Raw genomic sequence first — 22,669 nt, forward strand, 5'->3', positions numbered from 1 at the left:
TGGAGGGAGGGTAGAGGGAGGAGGAGGCCAAGGATGAGATGGAGGGATGGAGTGGAGAGGTATATGAGAGAGGAGTGTGTAAGCTGGGAGCAGGGCAGTGAAATGGCGGGGGACAGGGTGACATGGAGGCGATTTGTTTGGGGCCACCCCTTACAGGATTAAGGCATTTGGCAATAGACAGATAGATACTGCAGACAGACCTTTTTTAATTCCTGGGCATTCCTCTCAGCCATTTTCTCGACACCTGCTACTCTTGTTTGATTCAGTTTAATACTCCTACTCCAGTCTTCATTGGAGAATCCCACGAATTCAGTTGTACTGGATGTAAACAAAGAACTCTCTCCGTCTGCCATTATATGCCTATACAAAAATTTTAAACTTCTACTGCGTCTTGTGCTCTTAATTGACCGAATCCTCAATATTTTTATTTTTTATTTTTCAGCTAATATTGGATGGGACCACCACTCATGCATTCAGTTCACATAATCATAATAGGAAGGCCTCCTTTTTACCTCTGTTTTAGCATTATTCCCCACAATCAGCTCAGAGTTGCTCCTCTGTCGGCAACGTGTGTGTGTGTGTGTGTGTGTGTGTGTGTGTGTGTGTGTGCAGAACAAGCCAGTAAAAGGGGCATTAGATTGGAAAGAATGGAGAATGAGCAGCGGCATGCGTGTGCTGCTGCTCATTCTCCATCCTTTTCAGTCTAATGCACTTTCTACTAGCTTGTTCTGCCACCAAGTTTCTCTACAACTTTGTTTGTATTGCCTTTAGCCCATCCACAGACTGTATCCACTGCATTTAAGTGCCTTTCTTTTAGTACAGGCCATTTCCCTTCTACCTTACCTATTTCAGCATGATCCTCTCAAGCCAGTCCAATCCTTGCCTGAAATGTTGCCTAGTGATTTATGAGTGATAATATATTGTCTACAGCCACACTGGTTATGTATATGGTCCTACGTTTATTACTACAATAGCATGATGATCTGGATACTAAATTAAAGTAAAAGTGATTTCACCTACCTTCTTCTTCATAAGATGTAGCCACTTGGTAGCAGGCAGAACAGTTGTCCAAGGATGGGACTGCTGTGATAGTTATGTAGCACCTTCGTGTCTGGGAACTGGTGCCATCACTACCTTCAATCATACTGAAGGAGTAATTTGGGATTAATTTTAAACTTGGATTTGTATTTAAATCTATCTATATATCTATCTGTATACACACACACACACACACACATACACACACACACATTATATATATATATATATATATATATATATATATATATATATATATAAAACCATAACTGTAATCATTCATACCAATCTTATGACTTCTACATTTTCCACTGAGGTGTCAAAGAAAGCATGTGGTTTGGGGGCAGTTACACTGAGTGACAGAACACATTCCATGGGAATCGTACTGCTTACGATAGACCACCTGAGCAAAAGTGTGGACATGAACCTTGAAAATGGTGTAAAGGGCCATTTGGAATGCTGGAGGGAAAAAAAATAAAAGGCAACTGAGGGACATGTGCCAAGAAAGAGTGTATGCATTAGTAATTCATATTTTAACCATTTCACTGCTGAGCCCCTGTTGTATGACTCCCCCTTCCCCCCCTCAGTAAAATCTTCTTGGATTTATTTGAGCCATTAATATTTCAATAGAGTTGGCAGTGATCCACTGCACTTGGGATCAAGAGAAATCTCATAATCCATATACATGGGCTATTCTAGCTCATCAGATTTATCCATTCATCAACCAATCCTATGTCGCCCCATGAGGAGCATAGGAACCCTGGGCTAGGTAAGTTTGTCCTAACATTTAAGATGACAGCGACCAGCCTCACTCATCCCTGAGAGGAATTACGTGAGCAATAAACCCCAAACACCCTTAGGACATAAACCTACACAGGCTCAACCTGCTTGGAGCACCTTAATTACCCACTAAACCATAAGGTGCCATAATTTGGTTATATGGTTACCACCCAGCATAATAAATGGTTTCCTGGTGTACAGGAAACCATTTGGCTTGTCACTCAGTGAAGAGTTGCCCACAGGCAGAAGGAAGAGGAAAGAATGAAAGAAAGAAAGACAGAAGAGGGAGAGTAAAGTCACCTGTAGGCAGAAGAGGAAAGAGTGCAGGATAGAAAGACAGAAGAGGAAGGATGGAAGAGGGGAAAGGGCAGAGATCTAAGGCAGCAATACATCGAGTGAGTGGATGGTGAGCGCTCCCACCTACTACTAATTCCTTGTGATAAATCTGATTTTGCTGAATCAAATTTATCGCAAGGAATTATAGTGGATCATTTATTTATTTATTTATTTATTTTAAGACTATTCATACTTGCTTAGATGTGCTGAAAAGTATATAGAATAAAAATGAAATAAAGATTAACAGATGTATGCAATGACAGACTATTTTGGTAGTCCTGTTGAGTACAGTAATTTCTTTGCCATGAATATCTTTCTGCTGTTTCCTCCTCTTACTAAAGTTCTTTGAAAGCAGTGATAAGAAACAGGGAAGTGAGCATAGAAGTGAAAAAGTTACTGCATGACAGTATTGTGATATCAATTCTAATGTATGGATGTGAAGCCTGGACCTCGCTGGAGGGACACTAACCAAGAGTGAGGGCAGTGGAAATAAGTTATCTGAAAGCAGCACATGGAGTCATATGAAGAGACAGACTGACAAATAAGGAAGTGAAGGAGCGTTGTGGCGTGGATGTGGATGTGACAGGAAGCGTTAGGAGAAACACACTGAGGTAGTTTGGCCATATGGAGAGGACGGAGAGTGAGAGACTGACAAGGAGAGTGTATGTGAGTGAGGTGGAGGCCAAGGATGAGATGGAGGGATGGAGTGGGGAGGTATACAAGGGAGGTGGGTGTGAGCTAGGAGCAGGACAGTGAAATGGCCGGGGACAGGGCGACATCGAGGCGATTTGTTTGTGGCCAACTCGTACGGGATTAAGACATCTGGCAATAGATAGACAGACTAAAGTTATGCATCAGAATTATTCCTGTCAGTACCACATTGCCTGAAAAGTAATGTACATTACTAACATTCAGCTGAAGAAGTCTAGAGGTATGTCTTCTGACTGATACAGTATAGCAGAAGAGAACAATGTCTGTGAACCCACATGAGATGTCAAGTAAGACAAATTTTGCACACTGGTTGTACCATAGCCGGTGAGGTAAACTAGAGGTGTGCTGTTGCACAAAGTTTGAGCATCTGTTTTGCCATTTGTTACTGGGAAAAGTTACTGCATTAGCAACTGTCCTTACCCTTATCTATAAGAGGTAGGATAGTCCATCCCCACCTTCACATGGTGTGCACTGTTAGTTTGCTAAGTGTCCGTGTGAGTGGAACATACAGGGAGGGTGTTGCCTAACATCAAGCAGTTTTCTTTTATTTCTACTGTTTTTTCTTTCTTGCTGGTACAGGCTAGTCCCAGTTAACGAGCAACCACTTAACGAGAATTCGCAAATATGAGGTCTTGAAATTTACACCACCACCTGTTTAACAAGCAAGTAAAATCCCCCCAAATCCCAACTTATGACAATTGATAAGTGGGTACAGTAGGCTTGCACAGTGTGTGAGAGATTGGGCGGTCCACGATTTCGCGCAGTGTGAATTCGTGCACTGAGAATACATAATCTTATGGGAAAAATTACATATGGGCGGTACCCCCTAATACCTGGACATTTTTTGACCCTTAGAGACAATAAAGGTCAAATTTTTCAGACATTGTACTACAGATATAGCTACCATAACAAAAATATGGGCTGTCACCTTACCAACAATAGAAAACAGGCCTGATGGACTTAAACAACAGGGGTTTTGAGGCGCGGCAACGCACTTACAGTGCCCCCACCACCACCCCAGCCGCACCATGCTTGTTTACGGTTGCCAATGTTGTATTATTCCAGGCTTTGACGAAGAAATTTACAGCCTGTCGAATGTTACATTTCTTCCAGAATGCAGCAACAGTCATTATCGTGAGGGTTGCTGGTATGCCAGGTGAAGCAGGTGAGTCAGGTGGGGCTGTGAAGGTGGAGGGGGAGGCGGCTGGTGAGTCAGGTGGGGCAGTGGAGGAGGAGGGGACGGCGGCAGGCGAGTCAGGGGAGGTGGTGAGGGGAGGATCCTCCCTCTCCTCCTCGCTACTGCTCACATTTTCGGCAATTTCCATCATCTCTTCTTGCTTGTTTATTTCATTCCTCATCTTGTTATGGACGTATTGGCAGTATAACAACTTGGTATTCACAAAATAAATGTCACTATTATAGAAACTGGGTATCTATTCAAACTTACTGTTATTGCCGAAAATGTTATTGTTGAAGTTGTTATTGGCGAGATCTTACTGCAGACTCCTATTGAGCACCGTCCCCACGAGCTTCTAGGTGATTATTGGTGCGTTGTGTGGGAATGAGGGTCGCGTACTGATGGAAAATGGCGTTTTAAAGCCACTTCTTGACTCTACCTCGTGTTTTGTGAGGTAAACTCACGCACTGAAGGTTTTTGGTTATGATTTTTGGTCGCTCGCGCACAATGCGAGTCTACTGTATTTGTATTTCATGTGTATTAACCCTTTATTCCTGCTTAAAATTGACTGTCACAGGTGTTGGTGGTCAGTGGAGGTTACTTGGCTGGTTGTTCACCTCATCCCAATTTTACCTATAATTTATGTTACTCTGCTTAAATTAATGTTGCTTTTATATTTCAAGTGTATTACCCTCTTATATTTACCCCTTAAACCAGCTTAAAATGATCAGAAAGTCAGTTTTGGTGGTTTGGGGGGAGGTTGCTCGGAGGCCTTGCTCCCTAACCCTATTTTTCCCATAGGGTCTTCACTTCGTTTAATGAGAATTCAGCTAATGAGCAAAATTCTTGCTTCCAATTAGCTCGTAAGTTCGGAACCCGCCCGTATCTGTTAATTTCAACACTAACGTTTCCTGGGATTACCCAGGCAGCTCACTGGGCTATACATGGCTGATAAGAATCAATGTTGGGATGCTGAAAGTTTGCTGTAAAGTCAGCCAAGGCAATGAAATGCTGGCATTGTGGTACCTGGCATCACATCCCATGTGTAGACCTTGAGGACGATGATTACAGTTTTATGTCAATATGGTAGCCTGGTATTCAATGGTACTGTGGTGCTTGCGATGTGGGTGTTGTCAGAGTAGGTATGAAATGTGAGACCATGAACAGGGTTGAGGTACTTTTGAGAGGTGCTCTTGACAGTTTTATGGAGGATATATCTTCGGGGCTGAAAGATTTTGGAAGATATGATCATATCTTCCAAAAGGTTTTATATTCCTATTCGTCGATGTTTGTTCTACACGGTAAGCAAAAAACACACTATACATATGTTAGGGCCATGTGAATAAACATTCAAGAGCATACATCTCACTTCCCAACACCATAAGTCGAATGTTCACTAATCAATCTCTACATGTTATACCATCACTGGAAAGAGAATTTTATTAGCTTTCGAATGCCAGAGGTCCCAGTTTGATAGGAGGTATGGTGTTCGAGTAATAAGCAAAAAAGTAAAACCCATTTCCAACAGACAACAGATTTTTTTCATTCGGGGAGCTCTGGGAAAAACTTTTCTCGCCACTGATATGTTTTTATCATCCTATGCAGAATTTAACTGGCTTTCATTTGAGCCTAAAACGGTGATCCTAGGCCTCACAGTTTCGAGAAAAATAAAAAACTACAGTGTACCCATGCCGTGTCGTGACTGTAGGGAAGTTTCCTGCCTTCCTCTAAGCTACTGCATGTATTTCACCAATTCTTTGTACACTAAATATGCATACTATATTCACATGATTCACTGTCACTATTATTACAGAAAAACTTGACAAGGAGGAGGAAGTTCAGGGAGTTGTTGCCTCTCCTGACACTGAGAGGACTCTCTCTCCATGCTATGAGATCTTGTATGCGGTAAGTGTTAGGAGTGTAATGCTGTATGGTAGTGAAACCTAGGAATTAAAGGAAGAGAATATTCAAAGGCTCAGATATACATCCTTGAATGCGAGGCCTGGGGAGGGCTAGAATTACGACTGAAGAATTTAGAGGAAGGATGGGACTGGGATGTATTGGTGTTGTGATAGGGAGAGGTAAATTGATTGAGAGGATGGAGGATGACAATTGTGTGCAGATGAGAAGCATGAACGTCAGGGGAGGGGTTACAAGAGGCAGACCGAAAAAGACCTGGGATGTAATCACAGTGTGTGACCTCAGGGATATGGGACTGAATAGGGAGGCTGCCAGATATTGAGAAGTGTGGAGAGCCATCACTGGGTGACCAAGGCCAATTTATGAAAGCATGCTGGAGCCTTTATAAATGATTTGATAAACAATACGAAATGATATGATACAATTTAAGTCTTCAGAATCCTGAATCTACCTCAAAGAATGGCACTTTAGAAAAGTATGTGAAATGCAATAATATACGTGCAGCCAACTCACATGAAGTACTGTTTATTACATTCATTTCATAACTACAAGGGTGCTTTGTGAGGGAGCTATCTGTGTAGAACTACCACCCTATCCCCTGCAACAGGCAAGGAAAGAGAGTTTCTCCTAAGATAATACTGGTATGTTTTATGTTCCACAGCAGAAAAAAAAAAAAAAAATCTGGCCATCTATCATCCAATGCATTGCTTCTCCATCAGGAGCATTGATAGTATAAATAAAAACAACCAATTCCATATTACTCTTTGGGATTCCTGGAGGAATAAGGGCATAGATGGTCCCAATCTCTGAACTCTCAAACTCAAATTCTTCCCGGGGGATCCTCCAAGCACCTTGTCAAAAACTGCTCTAACAACTTGAATTCATCAACCTTCCCTCTATTTTTCTGCTCTGACAGCTCTGTAGCTGTTTCTTCTGCTGCAAAAGCAGAACTATTTGCTCAGACTTCTCCTCCAATTCCACCTTACATTACTGGTGCTGTTCCTCTATCACTTCCCACTTCTGACTTCCTAATGAATAACATTAAAATTTCTTCAGTTGATGAACTTTCAGCCCTCAATGACCTTAATACTAACAAGGCATTTGGGCCTGATGGAGTCCCTCCTGTTGTCCTCAAGAACTGTGCTTCTGTGCTAACACTCAACCTAGGTAAACTCTTTTGCCTTTGTCTGTAGACTTGTACCTTTCCTTCTTGCTGGAAGTTTGCTCTCATTCAGCCTGTCCCAAAGAAGGGAGACCATTCACAACCCTTTAACATGCCAAGTTCCTGTAACATCTGTTCTTAGAATAGATAAATAAATAAATAAAAAAATAATAAAATCTTTCTGATTCCCTGAAAGGGATCTGGCAGATCTTCTCACCTTCCTTTCAGACTCCCAGTCATCCTCCTTTTGGGACTCTGGCAAAAGCTTTTCCATTGTACTAAACATCTCAATGGCTTTTGATCGAGCCTGGCATAAATTTTTAATTTCCAAACTGGCATATTATGGTCTCTGTCCTTCTATCTGTGTCTTCTTCTCTAGCTTCCATTCTTGTCACTCTATAGCTGCTGTTGTAGATGGTCACTGTTCTTCTCCTAGAATTATCAATAGTGGTGTTCTTCAGGGTTCTGTCCGATCACCAACTCTCTTCCTTCTATTCATCAATGACTTTCTAAGCTGTACATTTAACCCTATCCACCCATATGCTGATGACTCCACCCTTCACCTTTCCATTCGCTTCTTGCAGCATCCCCCTCAGCAGTTACTTCAACAAACAAGGAATGATGCTATGGCACACCTAACATCAGCCTTGACTTATAACTCTCATTGGGGTAAGAGTAAACTTGTTATTTTTAACACATCAGAAACTGAATTCTTAAACTTTCAACCTGTCAAAATGTTCCACACAAGTATCCTCTAATTTTTAACATCTAACTCAATCCTGCATCATCTCTGAATATAACTGAGGTTTCATTCTCTCCGACCTTATCCTGGAAAGATCACATTACCTCTTTTGCAAAATCTGCTTCAAAGAGATCAGGTATGCTAAACCAACTCTGCGCATTCTTTACCCTGCAAAACTGTTGACTTTATGCTGGGGTTTTATTTGCCTGTGTGTAAAGTACAACTCGTGTGGTGAGGCTCCCCACATACAACTCTTCTCAACAAGGTGGAGTCAAAGGCTTTTTGTCTCATTAGCTCTCCCCCTCTTATTGGCTCCCTTCAATCTCTCTCTTTGCAGCACTGTTGGATCTTTATCTTTATTCTATGGCTACTGCAATGGTCACTGCTCCTCTGAGCTGTTTACTTCCATCCCACCACCACTACAGCAGACAAGCAACACCTGTGTAGCAACAAACTCTCATCCCTTTTCTGTCCAACTCTCTAATGTGAGAGTTAACTATTACTCTGAGTCCTTCATGTATGAAATAGTTCAGCTTTGGAACTGTCTTCCTCTGTCTGTATTTCCTGATGCCTATGACTTTTAGTCTTTTAGATGCAATTTGTCCAGGCATCTCAAAATGAATTGATCTTGAATTTGGCTCTGACAGTTTTTTTCATTTTCTCTTGGAGGGAACAGTCTTGCACACTTCTGGCCTTTGGTTCCTTCTTTAAAAACATAATGCATAGTTTAATAGCAGAAAAACAAACAAACAAACAAACAAATATATATATATATATATATATATATATATATATATATATATATATATACACACACATATATATATATATATATATATATATACAGAGCTAACCTGCAGCCATAGACAAGAATTTTTGACAAATCCCTCGGCCACTGACAAAGGGATATGTAAAAGTTCTCATATAAGCTTTCCTGTAAGTCCTGGTCCCCAAAGAGCATCACCTCGGCAACCTTTCTCAGGGGAGCATAGGGAACAAACACCCACCAGTGTAGTCTGTACCTGCAATTGAAATGGCAAAAGTCATAAATCATATCATCATCATCATCATCTAATCCTGTTTTGCCCCACAAGGAGTGTAGGAGCCCAGGGCTAAGCAAGTTGGTCCTGACATTTAAGATGAGAGTGAACAGCCTCACTCATCCCCAAGTGGCATTACATGGGCAAAAAAAAAAAACAAAAAAAAAAACAACCACCCCTTTAGAAATAATCCTGCACTGGCTCAATCCAAGTGAAGCGTCTTAATTACCCACTAAACCACCAGAAGCCATAATTTGGTTATATGCTTTCCACCCAGCGTAGTACTGTAAATGGTTTCCCGAAGTACAGGAAATCATTTGACTTGTCACTCAGTGTAGAGTCACCCGTAGACAGAGGGAAGAGGAAAGAATGGAAAGAAAACCTGAACAGGAAGGAAGGAAAAAAGGAAGGAAAAGAGGAAAGGGCAGTCACTCCAGAGCAGCACTACATTAAGTGAGTGGATGCTGAGGCCCCCACCTGCTGCAACATTATTTTCATATTCCAAAAACACAAACTTTTGAAGCAGAAGGGCAGCACACACGACAGAATGCAAGGCTACTTTGTGCATATCACGTTATCTGCCAGCACACCTTTTGATTTGTGGATGATACAGCACATCCTTGTTTTATGACATGGATGTATTTGAAAAAATTCACTGCATAATGATTTATCGTATAGAGTCAATTATAACCTGGATTCAGTGAGGATGTGTATTTGGCCACCCAAAAAAGTCTAAAAACAAGTTTCCAGCTCACCTCAACTGGTAATTATTTCATTTCATTGCACTGCACTTGCTGCTTACCATCAAAAATAAACCCCCAAAACTGTGTTCTAACCCATCTAAAGTCGCAGTCATTACACTTCATCTGCTGCATGAACTCCAACACTATACAGTACCAATGTTCCATCACTAACACACCTGTTAATGATGAATGCAAAGGCCATCTTTGAACAAACAAATGACTGAATTGCATGAGGGTGACTGTATAAGTGAAATTAACAATTGTACTGTTTATCGATCAGTGAGACTTCATACAGATCAAAACCATTCTTTGTCTGTAGCCAGATGTCTTAATCCTGTATGGGGTGGCCACAAACATATCGACTCCATACCACCCTGTCCCCTTCAATTTTGCTGCCCTCCCCCAACTTACACCCCCCTCTCATATACCTCTTTACTCCACTCCTACATCTCATCCTCTCCACATGGCCAAACCACCTCAATGTACTATATTCTTCCTAATGCTTTCTATCACATCCACAGCCACACCACAATGCTCCTTCACTTTCTCATTTGTCAGACTATCTCTCCAAGTAACTTTAGGCTGGGCAAGAACTGGTTCCAGAACCGGTTCTACTAATTCTGATGAGTTACCTTAGAATCAGTTCCCACATTTGAAGCCAGTTCCTCAGGAGTGGCTCTGCCAACACCACATAAAGGACTTACGGTTGCAACAATAACCAAGACTGTGACTGTTCTCGTGCCATTTGAGGAGGCAACTAGAGAGATATCAACAGAAAAATTCACCTCGTTATCACAAGTAGTTCCTATGGTTAGGGGACTACAAGACTATATGCACTCCAGCAAGGACAAGGAGACTCAGCAGTTGTACACGACATTTCCTCTTAGCATGGAAATCCTTCGGTAAAAAAGAAGATTTCACATTATAGAAGGAAGTTTTTTTGTAGGAGCTGCAACCTTACTAGATCCTAGATTACAAAAAAGTGCCTTTTGCAGAATTTAGTAGTGTGAACAAAATTGACGACCATTTAGTTAGCCAAACGTGGTGTAAAGAAACAACAGAATTTCAAGAACCAACTACTGTACAAGCACATCTTTACAAGCAACCCCAGGTTCCTCACTAACTGTTACAACACAGCAAAAGAAACGCTCCATCTAGGCAAAATTCGATGCTTCAGTTGAAAAAAATGAAGAAGTCTCTTCAACACACAGCTCAACGGGGCCTAACATTGAAATGGGAAGATACTGCACATGGAAGAATTGCCAGTTCCTAGAGAAGAAGATCCACTAGAATGATGGAAAAAAACATGGCATACTTTTCCCAAAACTTCAGGAGCAAGCAAAAATGTATCTCTCCTCCCCTGCATCATCAGTTCCATCAGAATGGCTTTTTCTAAGGCTGGCAAACTAGTGTCCCAAAGCCAAAGCTGTCTCAAGGACAAAAATGTAAACATGATTCTTTTCCTGAACAACAAGTAATAAGTGAGAATTATTATCAGTGTCTTTAATTACTTCTAAAATGATTTGTATTTCTTTTAAATAAGGAAATTATATATTTTTTTTTACTTTTTGTTTACTGATACTTATAAAAAGCATATTTTAGTTTTCCAATGGTTGGCATTATTTTTTAAATAAAATTGTTCTGGTAATTAGATTTCTTCTTTCCCCAAAATAAAGATGTAAGATTCTAAATATTTAATGCAGTTACATGCTATCCATCCCAGCAGGCTTAAGACTTTACAATACATAGCAGGTATGTCACTGTTAGTTACTTATAGGAATCGGTTCTAGAAACAGTTCCAGCATTTTCTTTGGCACTAAGAATCAGACCCATCAGTTCTAATTTTAACAGTTCTCGCCCAACCCTAATGTAACTCCACATGCTCCTCTCAGACAACTATTTCCACTGTTCTCATCTTGACTTGTGTCGTTCCAAAAAGGTCCAAGCTTCACTTCCATACATTACTAGGGATCCCAATATTGTACTGTCGTGCAGTGACTTTTTTTCCTTCCATGCTCACTTCTCTATTTCTTATCACTGCTCTCGATGAACCAGCAACCATTCTTCCCTGTTGTACCCATTCAAGTCCTTTATCCTCCAAACTCCCATTCATACTCATCATACTAACTAAGTACTTAAATGCTCTCACATTTTCCATTTCCTCACTATCTCACTCATTGCGCATTCAGCGACTCAATTTCTCTCAAAGACCACAAGTGTACTCTTCCCTACATTCACCTTTGATTCCATTTCATATATACTCTCACAATCTCATCCACCAAGCCTTGCATCATCTGCAAACAACAGAACAGGAAGTGTCCAAATCCTGCCCTCTCTTCTCTCATTAGAGCCACTCCAACATCCACTGCCTTACCTTATACCTCTTTTATAACTCCATAAATATACAGGTGGGTCCTGAACTTACGAGCTAATTGGGAGCAAGGATTCTGCTTGTTAGCCGAATTCTCATTAAATGAAGTGAAGAATTTATGGGAAAAATAGGGTTAGGGAGCAAGGCCTACGAGCAACCTCCCCCCAAACCACCAAAACTGACTTTCTGATCATTTTAAGCTGGAATAAGGGGTTAATACAAGAGGGTAATACACATGAAATATAAAAACAGCATTAATATAAGCAGTATAACATGAAGTACAGGTAAAATAGGGACGAGGTGAACAACCAGCAAAGTAACCTCTACTGACCACCAACACCTGTGACAGACAATTTTAAGCAGGAATAAAAGTTAATACACATGAAATACAAATACCCTCATATCAATTCTGGTAATCTGGGATTTTGGGGGACTTTACCTGCTCGTTAAACAGGCGGTGGTGCAAATTTCAAGACCTCATATTTGCGAATTCTCATTAACCAGGACTAGCCTGTACTGTAGAAACTGAACAGCCATAGAGACGTAACACATTCCTGTTTCAATCCAACATTCAGATACAAAAATTCATTCAGTTCACCATCCACACACTACTTCCCTAGTGCCCTCATACATATTCTTCATGGCATTCATCAGCTTCCCGTTTACTCCACATATTTTTAATATTTTCCACTTCACTCTCATCTTAAATATCAGGACCAACTGCCTAGCCCAGGGCTCCTACGCTCCTCATGGGGCAACGTAGGATTGGATGATGGATGGATGGATGGATTCCTTGTCAGTCCAATCTGTCATATCCCTTTTCCAAATCCATGAAGGCAGCATACAACTTCTTTCTTTTCTCAAGAAACTTTTCCAGTAAACATCTTAGGATGAATATCTGATCTACACCCTCTTCCCTTCCCGAAACCTCCCTGTTCTTCTCCAACTAATTGATATTTCCCTAACTGTTAATGACGAATGCAAAGGACATCTCTGAACAAACAAAGGGCTTGACTTCCATGAGGGTGCTTGTACATGCGAAAATAACAACTACAGTATATATTGACCAGTCAGGCTTCATACAGATCATAATAATCGTATTGGCAAAAATTTTAGTGTAAAAAAAAAAAATTAAAAAAAAATAAATAAAAAGGTCTAGGCCTTTTTTTTTTTTTTTTTGTTTAAAGCGATTCATTGGACATCAGTTTACCATATAATGAGGGTCTGTTGTACAGTATTATGGTACCGGTACCTTTAATGAAACTGTTTTTGACGAATAAGCCGTACTATATATACTGTACAGTACCTTGATCCCTTACCTGTGTATGACTTGTAATGTGTGGTCATCAGTGTCGCAGGAGTGAGTATAGGAGAGTACAAACTGTCCACACTTGGTGAATCCCAGGAAAATATGTCTGGTAAAAAGGAATACAAGAATCAACTTACAATGGGATGCAAATCATACACAGAAATAGCCACTGACAATCACTACTATCTACATATATGAACATGGTGTTGAGAAAGCAACAGCATAGTTTTAGAGACTCATTAAGAAGTTTTCCCTCAAGATATAGTATGTAACATTTCACACAAACTTTCATTCAAAGATAGTAAGATAGCTGGATGACTTATGTAACCTAAAGAAATGTATCCCTCAACAGTATTTTAGCAGTTTCATTAAGTGAACTGGAATCTTCAGTCAATAAAGTTTTGTACATTAATACATTCTTTGATGTTTTTTCTGGTATGTTTTTAAATCCCTACAATTTGTTATGCCCACTTATTAACTGGGGGTTTGGTTTACTACACATTTTGAGGTTCTATCTATCTATCTATTGCCAGACGCCATAATCCCGTAAGGGGGGGTCATCTGACTTTGAGTTATTTGTTTTACGGGGAGGGGCACTAATCCTCCACCAACCCACTTGTTGACACGTAGGGAGCACGTATGGTTTGGTTATATGGTTACCACCCAGCGTTATAAATGGTTTCTTGGCTTACAGAAAACCATTTGGCTTGTCACTCAATGTAAAGCCACCAGTAAAGGAAAGAAAAGCAATAAGAAGTGACAGGAAAGATGGGAGAAATAGGAAGAGAGGAGGGCAGGCACAGAAAAAGAATGATTTACGGTTATTATTTTTTTGTTTCTGTCTTGCTCTACATGTAGAGCATAGGTGCTGAAGATCATTTTGATGTTTAAAATGTTTGTTTATTGCCTTTTGGTTATGACGCTGCCATGAACACAACTTTAAAGTGTAATAACTCAAAAGTAAATTTTGGTGCCGATGCCCCTTTGGTTCTAGACAACTCATTTGATAAATAAGATTACATATGAGTGTGCTGTCCTTGAAAGAGGAAATTATAGAGGCATAAACCTTTCATACTAGATAATGAAGGTAATGGACCTTTCATACTAGATAATGACGGTAATGGAGAGAGTCCTAAAAGGTATGAGTAGGGAAACAGAGAATATTGATGAAATGTAGTTTGAGTTTATGCACAGCAAAGGATGCAGTGATGCCATATTCACTGTCTAACAGCTATAGGAAAAATACAAAGATAAGAAAAGTATCTGTACTTTGTTTCTGTTGATTTGGAGAAGGCCTTTGACAGAGTTCGTAGGGAGGTGGTGAAGTGAGCAATGAGAAAGCTTGGGATGAAGGAGTGGCTAGTTAGAGTGGTTATGGCTATGTATGTGGGTGCTCACACCCTGGCGAGAGTGAATGGAGATTTGAGTGATGAGTTTTCTGTGAATGTTGGCATGCATCAGGGTTTAGTCGTGAGCCCATTACTGTTTGTCATGGTGCTTAAAGCTCTCCCATGTGATATCAGAAATGGACTGCCTTGGGAGATAATGCATGCCAATAATTTCATGTTGACTGGAGAACATGAAAGGGAGGTGGAGGAACAATTAAAGATGTGGAGAGACAGAATGGGGCACAAGGGTTTGAAAGCAAATGTGGATAAAACAAAATTGATAATATCTCAGGCTGGTGGCAGTACTGTCAAAGCAAAGAGAGAGTGGCCATGTGTGGTTTGCCACAAAGGTGTGGGAAGTAACTATGTGGGTGCGAGAGATATAGTGGTTTTAAGGTCGACTGTGAGATAATGTTGATTTCGTGTGTGCGGTGTGTTAGAGAGAGAGAGAGAAAGAGAGAGAGAGGGAGATTAATGAATGGCAAAGGGTGGAGTATCTCAAATCTGTTGAATGCAGGTGATGGTGCACTGCCTGCTAATAGTGAACAAGAACTTTGCAGAATGGCAGAATTTTGTTATGTCTGTGAGCATCATGCTCTGAAAGTAAGTACAAATAAGATTAAAGTGATGGTTGTTGAGAAAATAGGTGACTCAGAATGTGATGTGATGGTGTAATGAACAGACTTGAATTTGTGAGAGTACAGTACCAGTGTGCAGTAAGAGAAAAAAGATGTAAATGCACAAAGTGAAAAAGATAGAGCAGCACAGAGGAGGAAAGTCTGATGCTCTAAAGGCCACAATATGAAACAGAGATTTTAGTGTAGCAGCTGCAAGACTGCATTTTTTTTTTTTTTTTTTTTTTTAAGGGAACAAATTATAGGCTCCTGGCCTTTAGTTTCTCTTTCCTAAAAAAAAAAAAAAAAAGTAAAGTGCACACTGATGTATGGGTGTGAGCCTTGGGTGTGACATGACAACTAAAAGTCAGAGTTCAGAACAGTGGAGATGGGATAACTGAGAATTATGTGTGGAGTGCAGTGTGGATGGGGTAAGATATAATGTGATTTCTGAAAAATGGCTAATAAGAAAGAGCTTGGACAATAGGGCTGAGTGTCCTTCGATGATATAGTCATACGGAAAGGACAGGAATAAAATTAAAAAGGTAGTGAAAAGTGATGTGACTGAATCTAAGGGAGGGAGAAAGCATAGCTGACCAAGAAGAAGGTGGACAGATAAGGTACATAAGTGCAAGAAATAGTGAGGTAGGAAGATTGACAAGGCTAGGGAACTGACAGTGGACTGAGCTGTGTGGATGAATTTTATAAGGAGGAGTGCTTAACATGGGTTTAACATCCCATTTCTAACTTGACAGACATTAGACTGACTACGTCTGATGCATATACAATATGTGGATAAGTATGCATGTAAAGCAGAGTCAGGATGCCAGGGGCTTGAATCATGAATAAGTTGGAGGCCCATTTAATTAAGCATGGTATTGCTTAGTCCTCCCACTATCATGTATTTTCTCTTTCTCCTGTTTCATTGCACTTGCCACATCCCTTTTCTGTGCCAATTTACTTTCCACTTCCTCTGCACATTTACCTCATTTCTATTACTACACTTACTAATTAAACCCCTGACTAATTCATCTGTCTGAATTCACAAGCACATTTCAGTTAGCCATCTTCTCTCTCAGTAGCCATCGTTGTACTAAAATAAGTTTTTATTTTCAAAGTATTATCCTCATAGATACCAACAAAACTTTACACTAATCTGCAAAACTATTGCTCACTCTTAGCAACACAGCAGAGTGAATAATCAAACAGCAATATGAAAACACTCATTTATTATACAAGTTTATACATACTAACCCAGCAGCAAGTGCAGAGGGAGGAGCTACTTCAGCAAGGTTGAAGGCCAGGCGCTGGGGCAGCTGGTAGAACAGTCGTTGGCGTGGTCGGGACCTTGTCTGTCTTGTCTCACCATACAACTGTCCAAGAAAAAAATGTCAGCAACTTCATTTACAACAATTTGTGCTGATGTTTACAACAGTTCCTTTATTTGTGATTTATGAGTAATACACAAAGATCTGAGCTTAACAATACTGTATCTTCTTTTCACAAACACAGGGAGATAGGATGATTAGAAAAGATGGCCCTGTATGATAATATGCTGCTTCCTACAACTTGATACCAAATGGGAGTGGAAGCCATACAGTGAATGAGAAAACTGCAAGGTTGTAGACTGCAGACTGCCCCCACCTATTACTAAACAATTTTAGTAATATAGGAGTAACTTACCGAACCAGACAGTTTAAACTTAGCCTCCATTAGCCCTTTCACTACAAGAGGGCTCTCCTAAATAAAATTATCTGGTGTTAGCTTGACTTAACTGCAAAATACAAGAGCATCACCAGCCTTAAGGGTATAGCCTATGGCAAGATGGTGGCCAGTCAGGTTAGTGACTTCTCCTCAGTCAGACTAAAGTGGCCCTCACCCCATTTAAATCCCATTATTCCCTACAAATAAATTAAATGGTTTTCCTTTTCCCCTCCTTTTCAATGGTTTGCCTATTAAACCTCCAAGGTCTTCCAACGAAGTTACCAGCAATACCATACATTACTAATTATGTTGTTACTGGTACAACAAACCCATTCATCAGCTACATTTAGGATGTCCAGACATCCAGATTTAGGCTGGACAGTTGTTTTTGAGCTCCTTCTGCTTGGAACAATCACCTGTCGGATGCTGAAGGCCCAAAAAGAACAGATTACACAGCGATGATCATTTTAGTGTAATCTGTCCTTCTCTGGGGGGCCCTGAGCATTGAAGATGAGCTTTTGCATTACTGCCTCAAGCATGTAAAAAAGAAATGAGCTATGAATGGATGAACAAAAAGAAAAGCATATTTCATTGGTCTGATACATGTACTGTAAGTACAGTAGAGTCCCACACAATAAAGCAAGTGCAGAAGTATTGCATACAGTACTTGGCCACCCCATTTGGGATACATGGCGTCTGACAATGGATGGATGGATGGAAAACTTCCATATAGTGGATTTCAATAAACTGGAATTTGCTTTTATCAGAATTGATCAAGCTACCAAACTAAATTCTTATACAGGTAAACCCCGATTTATGATACCTGTAAATACAATACCCCGGAATGGTGATGGGAGTAGAAATACCACCTTACCCTGCCTATTGCTGGCCTAGCCCCGGTTTTGAGATTTTTGTTTTTTTACCTGATTTTAATACGTGTTTAGGTTGATTTATAAACTGTTTGAAGACTCTGATTAATGTGTTTTAGTCATAGGTGGGGTGAACACTGTCATTTGGGTACAGATTCTTGCTCATCAGACGAGATACAAAGGAGTGTGGACAAATAGGCAACTCAACAGAGAATATTTCATGTTTCACCACTAAACTGTCATCTAACCTATAATGGAATACATAATGTTAATTCTAAATAAATATTAATAATTATGAAAGCTTTAGAGAGTACCAGTAAATATTTCACGCATTGATGCAAACCGTGACATCAATAAAGTACGTGCTTACATTCGGGTTGTTCAAGGAAAAATGCTTTGAAAATTAAGGAATTTCCAAATAAATGTTGGAAAATAAGGGAAAAGAAAATGAAGGAGCTCAGCAACCAGAACAGTAACAAAAACGACATAATGAGGTGCCGTTGAAAAGGCTATCCCGATCGCATCATCGATTGATAAATCATGTGTTAACATTCAGGTTGTTCAAGGGAAAACACTGAAAATTTGAAGGAATTTCTAAATAAATTGTGGAGAATAAGAGAGAAGAAAATAAAGGAGCTCAGCAACCAGAACATAACAAAAACGACAGAATGAGGTGCTGCTGAAAAGGGTATCCCGATCACATCATCGATCACATTCCCTGTCAAAAGATCAACGATTCTCCAACACAATCATTCGCACACTGAACAATTCTGTGTCATTCATACATTTCTATTATGCATAACAGATGTTTATTTAATTGTCCCAGGACCGTGTGATGATGGGATTGTATACAATGCTGCTGCATCTTCTCTTCCGAGTTTGAATACGAGTCAATCATATCCTCCAGTGACCTTGACTGGGTACAAGTGAGATGGGCACTGGTTTTAGGCTTAGGTTAGCTTCTTTTACAGCTGTTAGGCCATTTAGACTGGCTTTAATTTTTTTTTTTTTAACTCATCAGGGTGGGTTTAGGACTTGGCTGGAGGGAAAACCCAATGCTAAAAAAAGCATCCCTATACTTTACATGTTAAATCTACCCCAAGATATGATACCCTGCCTAGCGATGGTTTTTTATTTAATGTCAATTAGGGCCTTCAAATCCAGCAAGGCTCAGTATGGTAAAATCACCACTGAGAACTCAGAAAACTTGCAGGAAAACCTAAAGATTGGCTGGAAACAATACTGTTACGTCCATGTCCCACGCTGCCACAGATTCTACCAGTAGCAGTTCAGCAATGGAAGGACATCACCCAGTAAATCGTTCTTTTCAGGATCAGCCTTTTGGCGTACAGCAGCAGATCCTTACACAAGATCAACTCAGGCGTAATAACACAGGCTTCTCGCATCCATTGTCTTAATTTTACCTACTAATTACACTGACTGCTTCACAACTTCAGAGCTATGCTAACTTCACAAGGCCACAAGTCAAACTAAACCGAAACTCCTCTATTCTATCCCCCATCCTTTTATAACCTTCCTTGCTTCTCCAACATTCTAGGATGTGCTGGTACCCGCTTCTAGCAACAACAGTTACCAAATTGGAGACATCCAAAAGACCAGTATTCCAGAGTTTCCGTACATTATGTAGCACTAGCACCCTAAATTCTTTAGCATACAAACTGAAAATAAATTACATAATATAACAATCACCTAGAGAGCTACCTAACTAGCAAACCATGATCTCAACAAAATAAAAATTAACAGATGAAAATCTGAACCAATTATATCTGCAAAAAGTATAAAAGTACTAGTCTAGATGCAGAAGCATTTGGGTCGTAATAAAGTCTATCTATCTATCTATAGCCCGATGCCCTAATCCCGCAAAGGGTGGCCGCAGACAAAACGCCTCCAAGTCGCTCTGTCACCCACCATTTGACTACCCTCCCCCCAACTCACCCCCCCTCCCTCATATACCTCTCAATTCCATCCCTCCACCTCATCCTCAGTCTACCTCTCCCTCTCCCTCCCTTCACCTCACCTACATACACCCTCTTAGTCAGTCTTTCATTCTCCATTCTCTTCACATGTCCAAACCACCTCAGTGTATTTCTCCTAATCTTCTCAACCACATCCACATCCACCCCACAGCATTCCTTCACTTCTTTATTCGTCAACCTGTCCCTCCACGTCACTCCACACGCTCCTCTCAAGTAACTCATTTCCACTGCTCTCACTCTTGACTTGTTCCCCTCTTGGAAGGTCCACGCCTCACTTCCATACATCAGGGTAGGGATCACAATACTATCATGCAGTGACTTCTTAACTTCCATAAATTCTACTAGATTACAGACTCTGCTTTCCAAAATGCACCTTCAAGAGTGACCAAGACAATCTCAGCTCCTGGGATGTTCCCACATCTAAAAATTGAACACCAAAAATAGAATTAATTTAAACAAGAAAATGAAAAAACATAATACATAAGAATCACTGAGAGATCAGCTATTAAAGTACGGTACTGCACTTTCAGGCCATCACACTGCCCAGTCAGCTCTGCAGGAGTCTGGAAGGATACTCTGAACCTTTCAAACCAGACATCCTTAACATCTACTCCTTGAGAAATGTCTTGCAGTCTCCAGAATGGAATACTAATGTCCTCTGTGGTCCTCTAACAGAACAGAAGATTGAAGAATTGGAACATGTTCAAAGGGTGTTCACCAGAAGGCTTCTCCAAGACTCACAGGGCAATTCTACAAAAGGCTAAAAGATTAGAAGATACAACCCTTATGACAGGGGTTGTATTAGTACATAATTTACACCTAGATGATCCTGATGGGCACTGCAGCAAATAAATCTCCACTAGAGGAGTCATATTTCTACTGTAGGTTTGGCTGGCCCTGTACAACAGGATCACTGAACCATCTCACAAACGGTCAAAATGTTCCAGACTGATAATTTCATTAATTACCGTATGTATGGTACATCAGTGATGCAGTATTTCCAAATATCCTATCGGAATGAAGTGTAGACAGGATCCTTTGTTACTTTTTATAGATTAGCATACATTTTTTTTTTTTTTTTTTTTTTTTAATGTTGGTTGAGGGTCTGGGGCCCAGCTAGGAACTAAGCTTCCCTAGTTAGGTTTCTGCTGAAATTTATGCCATTTAAATTAGGCACACCATGAGGTAATTATAATAATTAGGGGAGTCTTCAGGAGCAAAGCCCCCACAGTTAGGTGACACTTTGTAGACACAGTAGGTATCCACCCAAATGCAGAGAAATCAAACTGTGTACATTTAGATTTGTTTGATGCACTAGCGCATTCGGTCGGCGAGATAGGCAGTAAACACAGTGTATGTTTTTCAGGTGGCTTTATATAATATTGTAATGTAGGTATATTTTGCTTATTTCTATTATCAAAAATTAGAAGTTAATTACCTGCAATGTATCTACTACTAAAACTACTTTGGTTAACAACATCAATTTTAAGATAACAGCTTGAATCACTGCATCACTGTCATTCATATTTACCAAAATTTCAATAGCACTGAACTCAAGCTCCTCAACTGTCCCTTCAGATCCACTAGAGATCTATTCACAACTCCAGATGAAATGCCCAAATTCTCAAGAAGGATAGACCAGTTCCAGAAACATATACCAAATATGCCTCCTGTTGTAAACTACATGGCCAACCTTCAGAAGTGTTGGGACAAACTCAACCGATGAAAAATACTAATACGTCAAACTTTGATCAGAGTGAAGTGGCAAACCCTCAGTTAGGCTGAGTGAGGTGATTAGGCTACAACTAAACCTAGAAGTAACATGCCACTGGCTGTAACTTGGGTAAAACAACCTTTAGTTTTTGTAGTAAGGAAATGTCACTCTGATAATAAGGTCAATGTACCGTCCACTCTCCAATACGGCTCGCAATTATCTGAAACAGCAGCGTGAGAAGGTTGGAGCGGAGGACGCCTCGATCGTAAACTTCGGGTTGGAGTGGTCTGTTTCACTACACAAATACTTTAAATTTTCAATCGACTCACTTCTCTGAAATGTAGCTTTTGTATGAGGTGATGTCGACCATGCTGACGGAGGCCTGGGACTCTCGCAGATGAGCCGGCGTTTGACATTATTGGCGATACTTAGCAGGCGTCGTCCACTCATTCATTGCTACTTCGTCCACCCGCTGCTTTTGTTGTGATGCTAAACAGCTGATCCAACCGTTGACTCCCGGATGATTGAAGCTGTCCATGTACAATGTTCTAGTCATGTCTGTACTTATATTTCAGTTTATTTCAATTAAGATTGTACTTTGCTGACTATAATGTTGAATATTTTCTTATCGCTTATGCAGTTCCAGCTTAATGCATGGTTCAGGATGAACCAACGCTAATCTGTCAGTGCATTATTTTACGAGGTGCATTGATTTAATACTCGCTTATTTTGAAAGTTCATTTACGTCGGTAACAAATACATGGATAGCGTACATTTGTAACATTACATATGTCAATATTTAGGGGTACCATCAACATGCAAGATTCTCGTACGTGCGCATGGGGTAAGTCTTCTGGGTGATTTTCGCTAGTGCCATCTGTTGGTAATCGGTGTTGCTAAACAGTCTCGAGGAGGGGACTGTATGGGTTCCTTGTCAAATGTTAAGGTCAAAATGCTCAGTACAACAGTAGCTCAAACTAGTCTTTTAAAATAGGTAATCTGAATCAGTCACGAACTGGTAGCTTAGTTATTTTTGTTATTAGGGTTAATTCTT

The 22,669-nt window shown here is 40.3% G+C and overlaps 1 protein-coding gene across 1 annotated transcript in view; it reads right to left on the bottom strand.

Moving 5' to 3' along the window:
- The window catches only part of LOC145414061 (uncharacterized), a 112,115-nt gene extending 90,069 nt beyond the window's left edge, over positions 1 to 22,046 (bottom strand). The window contains exons 1-5 of the mRNA XM_080283625.1: positions 21,945 to 22,046; positions 16,586 to 16,704; positions 13,340 to 13,435; positions 8,721 to 8,888; positions 1,021 to 1,145 (exon numbers count right to left, since the gene is read on the bottom strand). Coding sequence (XP_080139751.1) covers positions 1,021 to 1,145; positions 8,721 to 8,888; positions 13,340 to 13,435; positions 16,586 to 16,704; positions 21,945 to 22,031 — 595 coding nt within the window. The 5' untranslated portion in view covers positions 22,032 to 22,046. The remainder of the gene's footprint in view (positions 1 to 1,020; positions 1,146 to 8,720; positions 8,889 to 13,339; positions 13,436 to 16,585; positions 16,705 to 21,944) is intronic.
- Between the last annotated feature and the right edge of the window lie 623 nt (positions 22,047 to 22,669).

Source organism: Coenobita brevimanus, chromosome 98 (genome assembly GCF_032717465.1).
Source record: "Coenobita brevimanus isolate Jiangsu-jjx chromosome 98, ASM3271746v2, whole genome shotgun sequence".
NCBI classification, from domain to species: domain Eukaryota; kingdom Metazoa; phylum Arthropoda; class Malacostraca; order Decapoda; family Coenobitidae; genus Coenobita; species Coenobita brevimanus.